The sequence below is a fragment of the Calypte anna genome, chromosome 3 (assembly GCF_003957555.1).
Source record: "Calypte anna isolate BGI_N300 chromosome 3, bCalAnn1_v1.p, whole genome shotgun sequence".
Classification (NCBI taxonomy): Eukaryota; Metazoa; Chordata; class Aves; order Apodiformes; family Trochilidae; genus Calypte; species Calypte anna.
In genome coordinates this window covers 100,151,248-100,169,578 of record NC_044246.1, presented here as the reverse complement: position 1 = coordinate 100,169,578, position 18,331 = coordinate 100,151,248, and the positions used below count along the sequence as shown (strand labels likewise).

Sequence of the window (18,331 nt, the reverse complement as noted above, 5' to 3'; positions counted from 1 at the left end):
TGTAGCTGTGAGTGACCCAGATGCAGTTATGTGCTGAAGTTCAGTCACGTGTTTACATTGCACCCAAATTGCTAAAATCTTAGCAATGTGCCACATTCGGTGCTTCTACTTAACTAGAATTTACCATTTTATTCCTCACAAAACAAAGCTGTTCCCTCAGCAGAAGGCTTTTCTTAACAGCCTGACCCTCCAATGAAAACTGAACTTATCAACATAACAATCACTTCCACATTCAGGAGACAATGATATAAACACTGGATTGTGACACCACTGACTAATCTGCCGGTCACAATCTAGACTGTAACAACACTTGTAGGTGTATTTCTGTGATGTCACTAACTGGGTTGCATCATTGCTAAATAAAATCAGGCAAGAAGCACAACGGGAATTAGCAGAGCTCTGGCTTGGGCATAGAGCCATGCCAGCTCCATGTGGCAGCAGCCTGGCAGGGCTTCCCCTGCCCTGCACTGCCTGGCAGTTGCTTCAACTTCTTCCATTGCTCAGCACTTTCCCCCCAATCTCACCACTCTCCTCCACCTCTCATGCCTTTCCCTTCAATCCTCCCTCTGTCTCTGTCCTGCCTTCAGCATTCTCCTTCCCTTCCTCATGTGTCGATTTCCTTTTAAACGACTTCCACTCAAACCATGCAAGGAACCTCACCAAACTTAGGCACCACTCACAAACATCTGTCCCAGCACTATCTCCATGTGTTTACACCTCTTCCTAGTCTGTCTTTTGACACTGCTGTCCAGAGAAACTGGGAATTATTCTGGACAAGGATTAGCCACACTTATGACTTACTTACCTAACAAATAAGGTTTTAAAATCTCAGACCTGATAATTATCATCTACACACACTGGCCATTCACACCTGTGTAACAAACAAACAAGTTGCATCAAGTTAGTAACAGTTCTTTTGATTTCACAAAACGCAGCAGGGAGTCAAAACAAGGTATTTTCTACTTAATCTGAACCCTTAAAAGGGCTAGGGCTGGGCTGTGGAGAGCAGTCAATCTCCCACACTATTCTGCATTACACAGCACACCAGGCAAGCTTTTCTGCAGCAGGGCTGTGGCCACTGACTGTAGAGCTGGAAAAGAAAGCCCAAAGCAGACAACTGACCCCCAGAATTAGCTTGAGGGCATTAAAGGGCTGAATAGAGAAAAGCCCAGGCAAAGGTTCATGATCTGACTAAGAAGTGAGGTGAAAGCAGACACAGTGGAAATAGACAAGTGGCAGTGGAAAAAGAAGCTTGAAGTATCTTGTCAGAAAGAGATGGAAAAAGCTGGGGATAAAAAGGAGTAAAGAACGAAATGAAAGCACAATGTGCAAAATACATGATGGGAAAAGAAACAGTTTGCTTTTCAGTTCAGTCATATCCTTATGTGCAATCTTACAGTATCCTAAAGGTTTCCCTTTCCATTTTGTATTTAGCACTGGGGATAACGTGTAAACTTTTGGGGGCATACAGCTCCATTGGCATAATACTGTAAAATGACAATGGAAATTAATGTTTTGCAGCACTCTACATATTAAATAGCCTGAAGCCTATAGTTTTATTGATAGCAAAATCTTTAGCATGCCATCCGGTCTCACTGGACATTTCTTATCTCTCCTCTGGGTTTGACTCCTGTGTATGGAGGTCCTGCTGCACAGGCTATCAGTGGTGTAGCAGAACACCACATGCAGCTCTTTCACTGAATTCTGCTCCCTGCCTAATCCAGTTTGCTCTGCAGCACAGGAACCACCCACTTGCCTGGTCAGGAGTTATGAATGTTATGGATCTCAGTTCAGTAAACAAAACTGTTTTGTCACAATCCTATGACATAGCACAACTTACTATGCTGATAAGATCCCAGGCCTGGTGGATTCCTTCACATCCCAGTGTCAGAGCCCTTCTGCACCATGCTGCAGGCCCACAGTCAAAGTTCTGCTCAGAAGCACAAGAACCACCCTGCCTTGCAGACATCAAGCTGGCCTTGCCAGCAAGGAGCTGGAGGCTCACCAGGAACTCATTAGCTCTGCAGCGTGGTATCTTGATCCTGAGAGCTGGGGCACTTTGGATATAGTTTTAGGACACCCTTTTCTTCTCTGGGCCTGTGCAGAGATGGTGACTTCACTCCTCTCTTGCAGCAGCCTCTTCTTTGCACCCCTCAGGCAGCCCTGTCAGAGTCAGGAAATGCCTGCTCAGATAGCCACCACAGGCATCCCCCATTAAAAGGATGCAGAGAAGTACCCCAGGATCCAGATCAAGCTTCTGAATTGCAACATAGACACTAAACACACTCCGTGGCAGTCTCACAAGGCAATGGCAAGGTCTGCAGCCAATGAGCAAAGCCAGTGCTATGAAAACAGGGAGCAGACACACAATACTTCTATGATCCAGAGCAGCCATGTCAGACTATTAGAAGAATGTGCTTGTATTTTCTTTTAAAACTACTAGATGTACTGCCTCTGGCAGAATGTAGATGCTGAGAATCAGGGAGGAGTATTCTGGCTCTGGAAACGCTGCCATTAGCAGTTGTACAAGGGCAGCTATAACCTCATGTGAGGACACAAGCATTCATCATCTGTTCTGTCAATCCTTACTCACTCTCTTGTTCATCATTTCAGAAGCATCCTAGCACAAGCACCAGTGAGGAAAGCTATTTCATGTACACTTGTTTCCACATCTTGGCATGCCCTTTATGCTCTCCCTCATGTAGTCTGGGCAGGAATAAAGGAGCTTCAAATGTGAGGAGCAACCAGATCAGTAACCGTGGAGGAGACACTGGAAAGCAAACATTCTGCATTTACTGCAAGGACAAAAGCACTGAGACACTGCAGTGCTCTTACCAACCTACATACCAACATGTTCAGCCAGGAAAAAGATGACTGTATGTGCTGGGATGCCCTTTTAATTTTGAATGAAAAAAACCAGATTCATTGAACAAAGTTATTCTGATTCTTCTCTGCCTGTGAAGCAGCTAAAACTTACTTAACCTGACATTCAGGGACTTAACATTTTCAGACTTTATATCTCCCCAAAGCCCTCTGGGTCCTGGTCTTGGTCCTTTTGCTCCCAGCCCTGAAAAAGAACCCTCTTAACAACATTCTATAGATACCGTGAGATCATTCTTCAACACCACCAGCAAAAGTATTGTTTGTCCATAAAGGAAGAAAAAGTAATTTTGAAGAAGGGACTTTTGAGCTTTCCAGGAAGTTATGAGAAAACAAGTTACCCACTGCTTACAGGCACTGAGCTTTGCTGACTCTCATTCTCTTGTCAGGAATAAGGTTCCAGGCCCTCACTATTTAAGAGGTTCAGGAGAAAGTCATACATCTCTCCTTCATGTCTGGAAAATGGCAAAAAGTTTAAGAAGACAAATATTTGGCTGAGATTAAGTTGATACTGAGACTACAGATGCACAAAAGTAGACAAAAACTAGTATGGTAAAATTCTAATTCTGCTGAAGGCTGTATTTTTTTAAATAAAATGATATGTCTGTCATATTTCTCCACTAGAACAACAGAAAGGCTGAATTATTTAAGAGAATTCATAAAGCAAGGTTACTTTTGCACTACTGAAGATAGAAAAAACTGGTGCATATAAACATAGCACATAAACCAGGAAAGTTTAAATCCACTTTAGAAGGCACATCAAGGTCACAGAATAACTGATTTGCTATTATCTAAGTTAAAAATTAATTATTCTGTCTTCTCATTATATCATATTTTCAAAGTTTTATCTAAAAGCTCACTGGCTTTTATCTCTACTTAAGAATTCTCATTCAACTTTTATAATAGAGACCCCAAGCTGTCTCCTTACTTAAGATGTCTGTGGGAAGAAGTACAAAAAAGTAGCTATCGGAAAGTTGAGCTTTCCCCAGACATTTTTAGCGAATAGTTACAGAAAGGAGCTGTAACTTAGAAGCAGATAGAGGAGGTGGTTGGAAGGGCTGGGCTGTGACAGCCACCCTACCCTTCAGCTATCTGCCCGTAGCTGTCTGTTCAACCTGTGTGGCTCCACCTCAGGGTTATATTAACTGGACCCAAAGTAGTTGTCCCAAGAGAGCTCAACTACACTTCACTGGAGATAAGGCTCTTGTGGTTCGTCAGCTTCTCAAACATCATTACTCCAACATAAGTGTAGATTGATTAAACTGGATAGAACTAACATTAAGTATTTTAGGGGCACACCCTTTACTTTTAAATCTGACTCCTAACCTCTGTGTCCAGAAGGCACATGGCTCCTGATGATTAACTGCAAGCTTTATTCCAGTTTATTAAAGTACAGCTTTAATTTATTCTAACATCTAAGGGAGCTTTGTTACACTTGTAACAATGTAACAATGAGCACAGTATTTTTAATTTATGAAGCTCAGATTTTACTACTGCAGTAGTTTTAAAAGAAAGGTGTACCTATAATTATGTAAGTCTTTCAAATAAAGACTTTTGAATTAAATTAATCCCTTATGCATAATAAGGTCTTTTAGATAGTTAATTCAAAACGTTAACAGATATTATAGTAGAAAGAATAAGACACTTTCAGTGACTTGAGCAAGCATTAGTGAAAACACTGACGATGTGTATTAGGCCTCTAGATTTTTAACTGATCCAAATACTCATCTAAAAAAAGAACAATGAATAATTTTACCAAACATTTATAAACTTTAGTAATTCACTCAAGTGAGGTCAAATTTAATAGATGATGGTTAATTTTAAAAAACAAACACCAAGCATAAGATGAGATTCAAATTGGTATATTTGGAACACATTGATGCACATCTTAGTTCAAGACACATCTTGTCAGAAGTCCGTGGTACCAAGCACAACATGGCAATAGATTCAGACATACTAAATTGTACTCACTTGTGAAACCTCTAACACATACAACAAGCAACAACTCAGTCTGCTCTTTTCCTTCAGAAGTTGTTTAGTTCTCTGTGGATAAAATCACACCTTCCCATATCCATGTGACAGTCACTATCTAGGCCCATTGCTCTAAATCCCTGTTCTACAGTAACTACTTCAAACATCTGAAAAAGTATAAAATCTTTCACCCAAACTGTATCTTGTCACCTTAAATCAGGATGCTATACTTAATTGCCTCCTGTCTCTGCTAAACCTGTGAAGCCTCATGGTTTGCCAGTATTTCCAAGTAGCTATTACAACTTACCCTTAATAGTCCTGTCTGCTCTACCCAGGCTTGATTTCTTTTGCCCCAGACAGGCAGGGCAGCACCTTTCCTCTCCTCTCATTTGCTTCTTCTCATTGTTTAGACAACGGCTTTGGGGATTGAACTGCAACATTTTAACCCTCCCACAATACTCAGAGTCTACTTACTGACTGATTATCTTCCCAGACTACATCTCAAGGAAGCCCTTGCTAAAGAAGCAAGCTGTTACTCTTTCAAAAGGCTGCAGATCCCGTATTTCTTAGAACAAGATTAGAGACAGCTGTTGATTTTGGTTTTGACAAAATAGATTTGGCAAATTCTATACCCCCTACTGATGGCCGGAGTTTCTGAATTCTATTTAATTCAACTGAAAGCAGCATTATTCATCTAAGTATCTACTCAACAACTCTGTTCAACATATATATATGGTACAGTGTCTGTAATGTAGTGGCAGCACCCAACTTCATTTATACATTGTCTGGGACAGTTTAAAAATACAATGCATAAGTAAGATATGGAGAAACTGGCAGAATGGCTGAGATGCAGGCTGCTGAAGATACTGTGTTATAAAGCAGTCAGAAGGAATCCAAATGATGGCAGCCCTGCCAGAGAATGACAGGAGGACCTGGCAGTTACTGTTGCACAAAGAGGGATTGGTAATTCCAGGAATAAAAGCAGCTGCAAAATCTGTGAAGCGTGGAGTGGAACATGGATGTGAAAGGTGTTAACCTGAATGGGATGCTCAGGCATAACAAGAGGCTGGGAGATATATATGATGCAAAGAATTGTAGAAAACAGTGCCAGAGTTGCTCCAGAACAGCCTGTTTCTAGACAATGACTAAAAAACTCACTGCAGTGAAAACACGAGCTGTTCCTTTTAATTTTTAACACATTATTTCAAAACAAACATTACTTTCTAGAAATACATTTGCAGTCATACAACAGTAGGTAAAAAAACAGATAATATTTTTAATTGCAAATTCTCATAATGTAATTAGATGCTAGTGTGCTGTCCAGGTATGTACAATTATGCTCCCAAAAAGGTAATTTCATAGCTCCCTGTTCTCTCTGATGCTAAGTGAGGAAATAAATTGTGATAAATAGTTTCCCTGATAAACTTCCCAGATGGAAATGGGTGACCTTAATTATAGATAAAATGGTACTACACCTAAAGTATAGCAGATCTCAGCACTACTCTCTTACAGAAAATTTCCACACAGGGAAAAGGATCAGTGGAAGTTAAGATGCAAAACCACAGTGTGGGATCCAAACAACAAATTTATATGGTTTTAATACTGTTATTTTCAGGGCTTTTTACTTCCTTATGACTGTATTATATTTTGGCGTTTTACTGAGTTTTTTATTAAAAAGTTTGTGTTCTATAGCACACACCTCATCATGGATATAAGAGGGCTGTATCCTCAGAAGGAAGGAGAATAACCTTAGTACAAAATGATAACTCTGGGGAAAGTCCACTTCTTTGTAGTGAGCCAAATGACCACACGATCTGGAAAGAAAAAGGAAAATTCTGTGAAGGCATCCACTCCTCTCAAACCATCAAGTAGATTGCAGAAATATCTCTGTAAATTATGAGTTCAGCAATTTAAATAATACCCTGTCCTGGGTTACGCCCAAATTTGTTTTTATTAAAAGTGGTAGGTTTAAACCAGTATAAAATCTAGCTGTCTCAGTTTAAAAAAACCTTTTACATTCATATGAGGATTTAGGTGCTCTTCATCATATAAGCCCTACTCATCTTCTGGCTTACTAGGTATTGCCCTGGGATGTAGAGCAGCAGAGTTTCAAACTTCCCCTCAGTTTGATTCAGAGCAGTGGCCTTAAATATCCACCAGAAGGACTGGAACCTGTCTGTCCCAATTCACAGGTAAGTGTGCTAATTACCAGACTATAGAGTCATTTGCTTGCTCCCTCTGGCCCAACAGAGATTTACATTTTACCTCGAACTGGAGGAACAGACAACCTTGTCCTGGAGTGTCACGTAAGGTGCACTTTGGGGAGCACAATTTTTGTTTAAAACCTCCCAGGGTCTGGCAGATTGGAAATTAGGTTTTTCATGCCAAATGTCCCATCTTCTGCCCAACATCATGTGTCTGGGAGGCTGCCAGTGACTTCTTACAAAACCTAAATTAATCAAACATTTCAGCAGCACTATAATAAACAAGCCAACCCCATAAGCCAACATGTTTGCTAAATTTGAGACTAATTGAGAAATGTTGTTTGAACCAAATCTGCATTTTGGGGCTAATATGAATTGCTACTAAGATAACTGGGGCTAAGACATTGCTACTTCCCAGCCTCAACCTTGAGATTTAGCAATTATGGCTCTTAGGGCAACCCAGGCATCAAATCTCAGTTTTAACAGGGAGGGCGAGGGAGTGATATTGTACAATCCCGAGGCAAATACCTATTACATCAATACTGTAAAACACCTACTTGACTATCTGGAGTTGCACTTTCTTGGAAGAGTACATAAACACACTGATGGTTTTGTCTCATTTTGTGCTCTACCCTCAGAACAACTCTGAAGAGCAAAACATATTCCCAAGTGATTTGGGAATGTGTTTTGTTTTTTTTTTTATTTTATTTTAGTATTAAAAAGCTTTAGATGTAATAATTGAAATCCATTTTTTTCAACATTTTCACTTACTGTAATACCTCATCATAAAACATCTGAATACTTCCATACCAAATAAACTTTCTAAATTAATTTTAAAATTGAAAGTTTTAAAATAAAAGAAAACGTAAAAGCTTTTAACCAACCACTTGACCCATCTCAGATTTCCCCACAATGAAATAATACCTTAATCCTAGGATTAAAGCCTTTCAGTAGACCTAGTCAGACCATGCTGATTTTTGGAGAAAGAGAAATTAAAAGCTTGTTTTTAGATCTATTATATATACACACACTTGCATAGGATAAAACTTCATATCTGAAGGAGTAGATGATGTTTTCCAAAGTTAAGTAAGTGTCAGGTGTATAATTAACTACTTGCATTGCAAATGATATAATGGGAAATTTAACCAGTTAGAATTTAAATTCAAATCTTGTTTCAGGAAGGCTACAACAGTTTGCCATTAACATTTTAATATATTACATATGAAAATGTAGGCTTAAAAACAGATTTTGCATGAAAGATTATTCACACAAACATACATTGAAATATCCACTCATTCAGTGTATACTTAAGATTTACGCAAATTTGTGGTAAAAGGATTATTACCTCTCCTCCCTTAAAAAAAAAAAAAAAAAAGAAAAAAAAAAAAGAAAAAGTTTCTTATTCATATGAAAGAATGAATCCATACAACCAAACCTCTTGTAATATAACACTGTGTTTACATTATTCCAACCCATTTCTGTCACGGTGGATATGTGAAAGGTAATGTGAAAAAGAAAATAAAGATAAGCAAATAAACACATTGAAGGACAGAAAAAACTGCATACATGTAAAAAACAGTGATTTCAAAGGGGAACATTGAATGTTTTAAAAATTGGGAACACACCACTATAATTTTGTAGGGGCTGTTTCTCTCTTAAGTATGTCATTTAGAAGTATATGTCAGATAAAGATAGAAGATGTTGTTCAGTAAACTCATAAAATCTAATTTCACATTAACATACCCCAATCTCTTTTCCAAAAAACACCCTCCAATTGCACACATGAGAAATTCAGGAGAATTCAATCCACTTGTAAAGTTCATCTTTTTCACTGGCACTCACCAGTACATTGATTTTCTGGGTTGGGATTCCACAATACAACCAGTGGCAGAACCAAAATCTGGTGTAAGATTCAGAAGCCTTATCTAGACCACCAAGACAGTTTGTGAGAAACACTATTTTAGATACTTTCCATTCATTGGAGTAAATGCTGCTAAACTCCAGCACTCCTTCACCTTAGCAGGGGTTTTGCCTTCTGTGTCTGGCCATGGCTCTCTACCAGCAGCCATCAGATAGGAAAAAATCATTGCAGAATTTGATGGAAGACATTAGAGGAAGATTGAGAAATTCAACTCAAATCAAGCAGACACTGAAGTATTTCTGTAACTCTGTACAAGGCTGGATCAGCTGGGCTATCATTCTCCTTGCTACTTAGGTAATATATACTTTTACTAAAAATGACATGACTGTTCAGATATTATCATAATTGAAAAAAATTTTATTTTTCACTTGTGAAGTCAGGACTTGGTAACAGTTTTCTAGTATAAAGACACCAAAGTTCCTTAATTACAAACTATTTTCTATAGTTCTTCTACTTTTCCAGTAGACAAAATTTCTTCCTTTACTTTTCTGCTTGCAAAAAATACAGCTGTGGATTGTCAATACACTCAGATGAGTCCTTTTCACTCATAATTATTCTTCTAAATGTATGTTCTGGTGGTATTAACTGCCTGATTATTTGAACTCTGCTGATTTTATTTTTGATTAGGACCATAGTACAATAAGGATGGTAATTAAAAAAAACTAATTTCCTTTGCATTTTTGGGGTCCACGGAAAAGAGAAATGGAACTCTTTTCCATTCTCTGGAGAGCTGTGGTGCAAGTTTTTTCTAGAATACTTGAAGAAGGAAGTTAATATTTGTATACATATGCTACACTTGCCAGGTAACTCTAGTTGTTGATTTTGTCTCAACTCCTCTCTTCTCTAAAGCTCACTTTGATCACTCTTCATATTACAATTTGTCTACTCCCAGCCCAAGACTATCCATTCCACACACACCCATTTCTAGACATTATTTTAACTATATGTGAATTCATAGCTATGTACACACCTCATAGTTGTCATTTGTAAAAATATATTTATGGCCTTTTATTTTTAGGAGAACTTTCCAAAATGCATGTAACAAAAAATACAATACTTACTTCTCAGTACATAGTTTAACTGTACACAGCCAATAGTCAGGGTTCATGGCTTTAAGTAAACCACATTTTTCTTGTAAAATTCCCTTCAGGCTATGCCTGTGAAAACAACTTCCATCTGTGTTTTCTTCAGACCAGGTTAACTGAAAACATGAAGGACTTGGCTTTTCAGCAGGCTGCACTGAACCAGACAGCTTGCCAAACTGATTTTGTAAGTTGACAACCATTTCTGTACAAATAGGAAAAACAAACAAACAAACGAAAAAATCAATACAAAAATATTAAGTACTAGAACACTGCTTAGAAGTGACTAAAACAAGAAGAAAATAGGGTATTTGTGCCTTTAAAAAAACCTGTTTCTTCTTTCTATTAATCTTTATTTTGAATATTGAGAAACCTTGAAGGTCTGTACATTCTCACCCCCATTCCATTTAAAATTCAACTGTCGTGTTTTAGGGAAAGATTTTGAAAGACAATTCAAAATGCCATGTCTTTCACACCTGATGATATTGGGGTACTCTTCAAAGTCATTCCCTAAGTAAAACCAGTAAAATTTGTATGATGCTGCTGGTGCTTTCATTTGATACAGAACTCTTGCCAGGATGCCTTCTGCTACATGTACCTGGTCATATGCCTCAGACTGGCTAAGGTTTCTTAAGCAGTTTCCTTTGTATCAGAATTAAGGAAGTCTAGTTTCACAAACATGCAGATTTATGGCTAAGCTTTTCTTAGTGCAAATTTCAGCTAGGAAAAAAAACAAACCTAAGCAAACAAGATAACAAAAATACCCACTCTACCTTTCCCCATCACTAGTGAAAGAATGACAAACTCTCACAAGTTACTGAGGCTGAGAAGGGAAAGAAGGTAATGATGATGTATGAGCATACACAATATGACTGCATAAGTCTTGTTTACCCGGGATAAAAAAACACTGTTCTTGGAGCTTCAGCTTCTTTTATGTATCTGAATAAACTCATTCATAAACTGGAATAAAAAGATAGTATCACAGATTCATTCTGGTTGGAAGGGATCATTGAGTCCAACCATAATCTACCTTTACCAACCATTGATGTAACTTTGCCAAGTCCGGTTCTTAAACCATTTTCCTAAGCACCACATTTATCCATCTTTTAAACACTTCCAGGGATGGGGACTCAATCACCTCCCTGGACAGTCTATTCCAGTGTTTATTACCCTTCCAGTGAAGACTTTTCTTCTAATATCTAATCTAAACCTCCCCTGGCACAACTTGAGTCCATTTCCTTTTGTCCTGTTGTTTGTTAGTGGGAAGCAGAGACCAACTACTACCTCACTACAGCCTCCTTTCAGAGAGTTGTAGAGAGTGACAAGGTCTCCCTTCAGCCTCCTTTTCTCCAGACTGAACCACCCCAATTATCTCAGATGCTCCTCATAGGACTTGTTCTCCAGACCCTTCACCAGCTTGGTTGCCCTTCTCTGAACTCACTCCAGCAGCTCAATGTCTTTCTTGTAGTGAGGGGCCCAGAACTGAACACAGGACTCAAGGTGCAGCCTCACCAGTGCTGAGTACAGGGGCACCATTACTTACCTCCTGCTGGCCACACTATTCATGATACAGCCAGGATGCTGTTGGCCTTCTTGGCCACCTGGGCACATTGCTGGCTCATGTTCAGCCTGCTGCTGATCAACACACTCAGGCCCTTTTCCTCTGGGCAGCTTTCCAGACACTCTTGCCTAGCTTGTAGCATTGCATAGGGTTGCAGTGGCCCAAATGCAGAACCTGAAAGCTGGCCTTGTTGAACCTCATACAACTGACCTTGGCCCATCGATCCAGCCAGATCCTTCTGCAGAACTTTCCTACCCTTGGGCAGATGAACACTCCTTCCCAATTCAGTATCATCTGCAAATTTACTGAGGGTGCATTTAATCCTCATGTCCAGATCATTGATAAAGATATTAAACTGAACTGTCCCCAGCACTGAGCCCTGAGGAACACCCCTTGTCACCATCCACCATCTAGATTTAACTCCATTCACCACAACTCTTTGGGTCTGGCCATCCAGCCATTTTTTTTACCCAAAGAGTACACTGGTCTAGGCCATACGTAGCCAATTTCTCCAGTGGAATGCTGTGGGAAGCACTGTCAAAGGCTTTACTAAGGTCCAGGTAAATGACATTCACAACCTTTCTATCACCCACTAAATGAATAGCTCAAATCCTAAAGTAATCCAAGGACTGTGAAGCTTATCTTTCCAGAGGACACCAGTATCTACCAGCAGAACAAAGGCTGAGGAAGGCTTCTGAAAAATCTGTATCATGCATGTGAATGGTCCAGAGTACTCTTTGTCTCCATGGCTTTAAATTTGGTTTAAAATTATTTTTGTCCAACTCTAATGGCATTACGTGATATTCCCACTTCCAACAGCCAGTGGTGAAGCTCTATAATATAGGCTGTCATCTTCTAGCTCACAGAGAAGCAGAGCCAGAAGAACAATCTAAAGTGCCACAGAAAGAATGAGCAATGAATCTTTATTCACTCTTTCTTGTAAATGCAGGAAACTAAAGAGCATTTAAGAAAATTATCAGCTTGAAATAAATAAACTCAAACATGTTTTTCCACGGAACATGATTTGACTCCAGGACCACCCCTACCAAATATTTAAGACTAAGAACACTCAAAAAACCTCAATAGAATTCCTGAAAGAAAAATCCAATCTGAATTATATAAACCAAATAGTATTATATATGATGTTTAGAAGCCCCTGAACCACTTACTTTCAGAAGCTGGTATCATAAATGAAGGGGACAATATCACTTGCCATATGTAACATCGCACTTCAAATATCTGCTGCGTACTAGATACTACTGAAGGTAGAATGAAGAACTTAGATCTAATTTAGTTGAATAAAAGTAATTTTTTCCATATTTGCACAGATACAGGGGCTCTTTGTTGTTTTTGCTGTTTGCTTTTATTTCAATGTGAAACCCAGCCATTTTTTGTAAGTTCTTCTAGAGCTAAGAAAATAATGTAGATGTACTTGCATTCTGACAGGTAGCTGTACAAGTCAGAGCTTGTTCAGACAAGCTTTCCTGACTTCCATAGAAGACTGTGAGAAGGAGTAGGGGAGAAGAGGGACATGCAAGGTCTACCAAAGGACATATTAGGATCCCTGTACCAAAGGATATAAGGAAGTAAAGGAGAAAAGGGACAGGAAAGCTGTGGAAGACCAATGATTCACAAATATTACAGTTATGGGAAGGCAGCTGACAAACCAGTGAAGATAAGGACAGAGTACTCATTCTGAAATGAGGTTCAGTAGGTCATTAGGAAGACTGGCAAAGTCAGTTTTAGTTAGGCATGAGGAAAATGCCTGTCTGAAGAATTCCAGCCACGGGTTGTAAAACAGTACTATATTAATTGCACCCAGAGATGAAAGAGAGAAGAGAAAGTATTTTAAAATGTAAATGTTATCATAGTCAGGACTTCAGATTTTGTCTGATGGGAAAAGTTGGAGGATATTTGTGCAATGATGGGAAGAGACAAAGTTACTCACGTCTTCTCTTGAAAATTCTAGATTTATTCTTGGCTGAATAAAACAGTGGCATTTCACATCTCCACAGATACCTACCATAAGAGACACAAGAACTGTTAGGAAAAAAACCCAAACAACCTGGAGCAAACACAGAGTATTTCTTACAAACACTGCTAGAGGTATTGGTATTGAAGTAAAATTAAAATAATGTAATGGTTAGTGCTATCAAAAGCATCTGCCCCAAAAATATCTATGAAGTCTTCTTTCAGAGTAGACAAACTGAGGCATGTAAGCCTAGATTTACTGTGATCAGTTAACTCTTCAGCTGCATAAGCTACTTGTCAAAGAAAGCGAGCATTTAATTAATATGCTGGATAAACGTTATGCGTGTAAATAAAAACTAAGGTAGGGATTTAATCACTCTATTCAGCCAACTTTGCTGGATGGAAACGTGGAGCAAATTTCAAACCTTTTTAATTTCTGCAGGGTCAGGATTTCATGTAAAACTTTAAAAAAGGCTACTTTAAAAAAATACTTAAAAGCCTCTTACTTGGCTCTTTCTTCATCCAATTTCTTTTGCTTCACATCCAAGGAACATTTTATAACTTCGTACCACTTTTTGAACTCAAAATATGGACCACCTGAATAAAAGATACACATCTTAGGTTGGGAAGAACTGAAAGAAATGTGTAGTACACAGAAGGCGGTCTCCATGCAGTTAGACCCTGTCTCTTCCACCTGTATCCAGACCTATCCTGAATTTTGTGTGCATAATCTAACAATTCTATGAGAGAAACACAATGAAAGAGCAGGAAGTCATAACGAGTGCAAAGAAGCCCCTTAGCTTGAAATAGATTTCATAGATTTAGCACAATTCAAAGATTTTCTCTCCTTTCCGAAAGTGAAGTCTGAAAGTTTCCCTTAGATTGCCACAGTTTGAAGTGGCCTTCAATTGTTTGAAAATTGACTTCAAGTGATTAATGAAATTATACATCAAGCTTAGGTTCAAGCAAGTAAGACCAGATCTAAAATTCCAAACAGTCTCATCAGCTCCCCACTGACTATCCTACTACTCATGAAACCTTCCAGGGCTGGGAAAATAGATAATTGTATTGGCTTTGTATCAGCTTCCCATGTTTTTCAGGATAGGAATTTCACTCACTGAAACAGGAACAAAAATTATCAGCACAAGCTAAACCATTCAGGCAAACGGCAGTCTAGCAACACATTTATCATCCATGCTCCAAAGAGGTAGAGGATTGAAGTAGACCAAATGGGTACATACAGTAAGTGCAAAAATTCCAAAGAGAACTATGCTTTAGATTTATATATTTAAAATAGAATCAACTCATTACCTATGGGTGGATTATCTGCATTTGGAATTAATCAGGCTTTGCATTTCCCCATCACCCCAGCTGCACTGCATGCGATGCTTGCATCATGCTTAGCTTTGCCAGCGAGCTGTTTAAACTGTTTTGTAGGTGAATATACTGTTTGTATAATCAAGCTTACATATGTTTTGTATTATTCAAGTAATTCTGGCACAGGATGCCTTAGATGCTAGAAATACAGACTCAAAAAGCAACAGACAAATCAAGGGAAGAAAGACACCTCAGTAGTTCTTAAAATTCAAAGGTGTGGATACAACCTTTTTTATGAATTACTAAACTCCAGAGGTTTAGGTGAGGGCTCCTCAAGTGCTGGGAGGGCAGTCTTGAGGGGGAAGGTGGAAATTTTTATTAAACTTCCAATGAATGATTAAGTACCTGTTACAAGCAAAACTATTGTCAGAGACATCATGTTACAATACAATAATCATTTACCAGGCCAGTACTGCTAGTCTGATGGTCATACAACTGAGCTGACTGGGGAACACACAACTCTGTGATACAGATATATGTATATACATCTCAGTTACAGGTTTTATTTGAACATAAACAGTGTTGTGTAAGTCTGCAGCTCACAGAACATACACACACACTAGTTAACTACACCAATCTTCTGTACAGCTTCTAGGGTGAGTCAAAAAACTGCAGAAACAGAATTATTCCTTTTTTAATTGAAAAAAAAAAGTTAAAGAAAAGGAGACAGGATAGTTAGATTGAGAATGGAGTCAACATAAACTGGATCTTTAAAACTCAGTATTAACTCTTACTCATTTCAGCATTCTAACTTTGGGAAAATGCCAGAGGCAGTTTTGAGCTCCAGCACTAATGAGTGCTCTAACAGGAATTCTCACATCAGCTCCTCTGCACAGCTGCTCCCCTTCACCCCAACATTTTAAGAATGGGGACAACATAACACAGAATATGGCTCATTGCACCAGCAGATTTTAAAGTAAAAAATGGGCAAAGAATGAGCTGTTAATTCCCAAGGGCAATGAGACTTGTTAATAAGGCAGAAACCCCATGAAGACATTCATGGCTTTTAGCCTTGGCTTGCAAGCAGTTGCACAACTTGTCACTATGACATACTTCAGGTTTTTAAGGGAAATGAAAAGAAATAAGATCCTAAGTAATTCTGTGTATCCCCTTCAACATTAGAATTACTGGTTTTAGTTAACAGTGATGACTCTCCTCTCTCTAGATACAGCAGTAACCCTGTTCATGCATGGCTAACACCACTTTTATTATAGGCGTAAATTTTTAAAAAGTAACAAAGGGGTCAAAATGGACCCCAAACTGGATGGAAGGCTTAAAAGATTAACCGCTAACAAACATTTGATCTTATCTTCAACTGTGATCTAGACCAGACCATGGAACATCTTCCTGAAGACTTCTAATCTTTGATTTAGTCTTTCTGCCCTCAAAGAACCATGTTCACACCATTATCTTCTTTATCTTAATTGCTGCTAGCTTTTCCACACTCTCTCAGGATTATTTGGACTAAGAAATTAGATTACATCTGAAATATGTTCCACACTAAGATATTTTATTTAACAAGACTAAACAAGTTTGGATTTTATCATAAATGTGGTGTGATGCCCCTAATAAGTATCTGCTGTTTACGATCAAAGTGTGTTCCCTCTTTACTGTGCATCCATTCATCTTCACCTACCATGCATAAAATTCTAAACAGAGACAAAAACACGCAAAAGGAGAAGCAGTAAGGTACTGAACAAATGTCTACAAATTTCCCCTATCCAGTACAATAAGAATTATGCAGGTAAATTGAAATTATTTTATGTGAAAAACATGTACTCTTTTCTTTGAATTAAGATTTGCCCTAAAAGAATAAATGACAAAAACACATTTTGATGACCAATAAGACAAGTCTTTCTAAGCCTGATTACAAAGTTATTTAATTTACAAAATCATTAAACAGGCTTCTACTAGAATATTTATGTACCTTCTGTGTTATTTTTATTTTGTTCTTCAGCAAAATCTGAAAGCAACCTGAAAAAAAAAAAGCAAATCTATTTTGTAGATTCAATTACTACAATTTTCACATGAAGTTCAAATACAACTTACAAAAATTAAACCCTAATTTTCATTCCAAGGTCCAGGTTCAAACTGATGATTTTTTAAAATAAGTCACATTTAATGTCTAAAATACCTCCAAGTCTATACGTTTTACACTACCAAACTTAGTAAAAATTCAAATACTAAAAATTTAATATTACAAAAGAAAGAATGTTCCAATACAATCATTGGCACTATTTGAAATTTGGGCTTTGCTACTGATTTGCCTGTACACTTACCATTCATAGTGATCATCTAACAAAAACAACAATTTGAGCACTACTACAATAACTGCTACAGCAAGAACATCGTATTTCACTTTTCTTGTTGACTTATTTCCTGGCAGAAGAGTTAGGAAATCTGCTTCTCCAATACAAGTCTTTTTCACCACTCGACAAGTCCAGGTATGCAATTCGTCTGATTAATGTAAACAAAAATATAAAATTAATATGTTGAGAGAAGCTAAAATTATTTTTGCAGTGCAAATATGCTGGTTATTTGAGGAAAGCAATGCTTATGTCTTTTAGGAGCATTAGACAGCAATTTTTTTCAGGCTAAGAACTATTTTTGGGTGTTTTAAAAAAATACTAAGAGAACCTTCACTGTGCTTACATGTAAAATAGTTGTAACTTATTATATATTCACATGGAGGGAAAAAAAAAGTCACAATTTTTACAGTGTTCTGATGTTACTCGAATGATATTGTTAGATCACCCTGAGCACTGCTGCGGGAAAGTGTATCTCAGATCTACTCAAATATAGCTCAAAAAAACCTGAAAAGCTTGTCCCAGCTTTTTTCCCTGCAGGTTACTAACTGCCCAGGTTCAGTCCTGCGAAGAGGAACTGAGTTAATCCTGATGAAGTTCGCTGGGGATGGCAGGGGCAGCACTGGCAGCTGTGAAGCCAGGCTGGGGCACAGGGTCCCAGCTGCGGTTCCACCTGACAGAAAGCTGGGTTCTCTCAAACAGACACAGCTACAGCTCTGAAAGCAGGAGTATGACATCCACAGAGTCCCTTATTACTCTATGCTTATTTTTCACAGATACAAATCCCCCAAATTTCTCACCTTTCCTGTTCAGCAAGAAATGCAGGGGTTGATTACATCACCATCAGATTCCACAAAGGTTAGCAATGTATGACTAAGGACAACCTTAATCCAGCTGCACTCTGTAGTCTCTTGCTGCTCACAAAGAGTTCAGGAGGAACTGATTTTTAGTGCTCTTGCACATAACAGTAAAAGTCAGACAAAATCCGGAAACCAAATTTTCTTCCAAAAACTGTCAGTATATGTCAGACACTTGAAATGGCCTTTTAATTAGTAATT

The 18,331-nt window shown here is 38.3% G+C and overlaps 1 protein-coding gene across 1 annotated transcript in view; it reads right to left on the bottom strand.

The window, feature by feature from the left end:
* Positions 1 to 5,418: 5,418 nt before the first annotated feature.
* TAF1B (TATA-box binding protein associated factor, RNA polymerase I subunit B) overlaps positions 5,419 to 18,331 on the bottom strand; it is a 48,366-nt gene continuing 35,453 nt past the window's right edge. Inside the window, exons 10-15 of the mRNA XM_030447511.1 lie at positions 17,247 to 17,424; positions 16,895 to 16,941; positions 14,097 to 14,187; positions 13,568 to 13,638; positions 10,038 to 10,263; positions 5,419 to 6,665 (exon numbers count right to left, since the gene is read on the bottom strand). Of these exons, the coding sequence (XP_030303371.1) occupies positions 6,473 to 6,665; positions 10,038 to 10,263; positions 13,568 to 13,638; positions 14,097 to 14,187; positions 16,895 to 16,941; positions 17,247 to 17,424 (806 nt within the window). The 3' untranslated portion in view covers positions 5,419 to 6,472. The remainder of the gene's footprint in view (positions 6,666 to 10,037; positions 10,264 to 13,567; positions 13,639 to 14,096; positions 14,188 to 16,894; positions 16,942 to 17,246; positions 17,425 to 18,331) is intronic.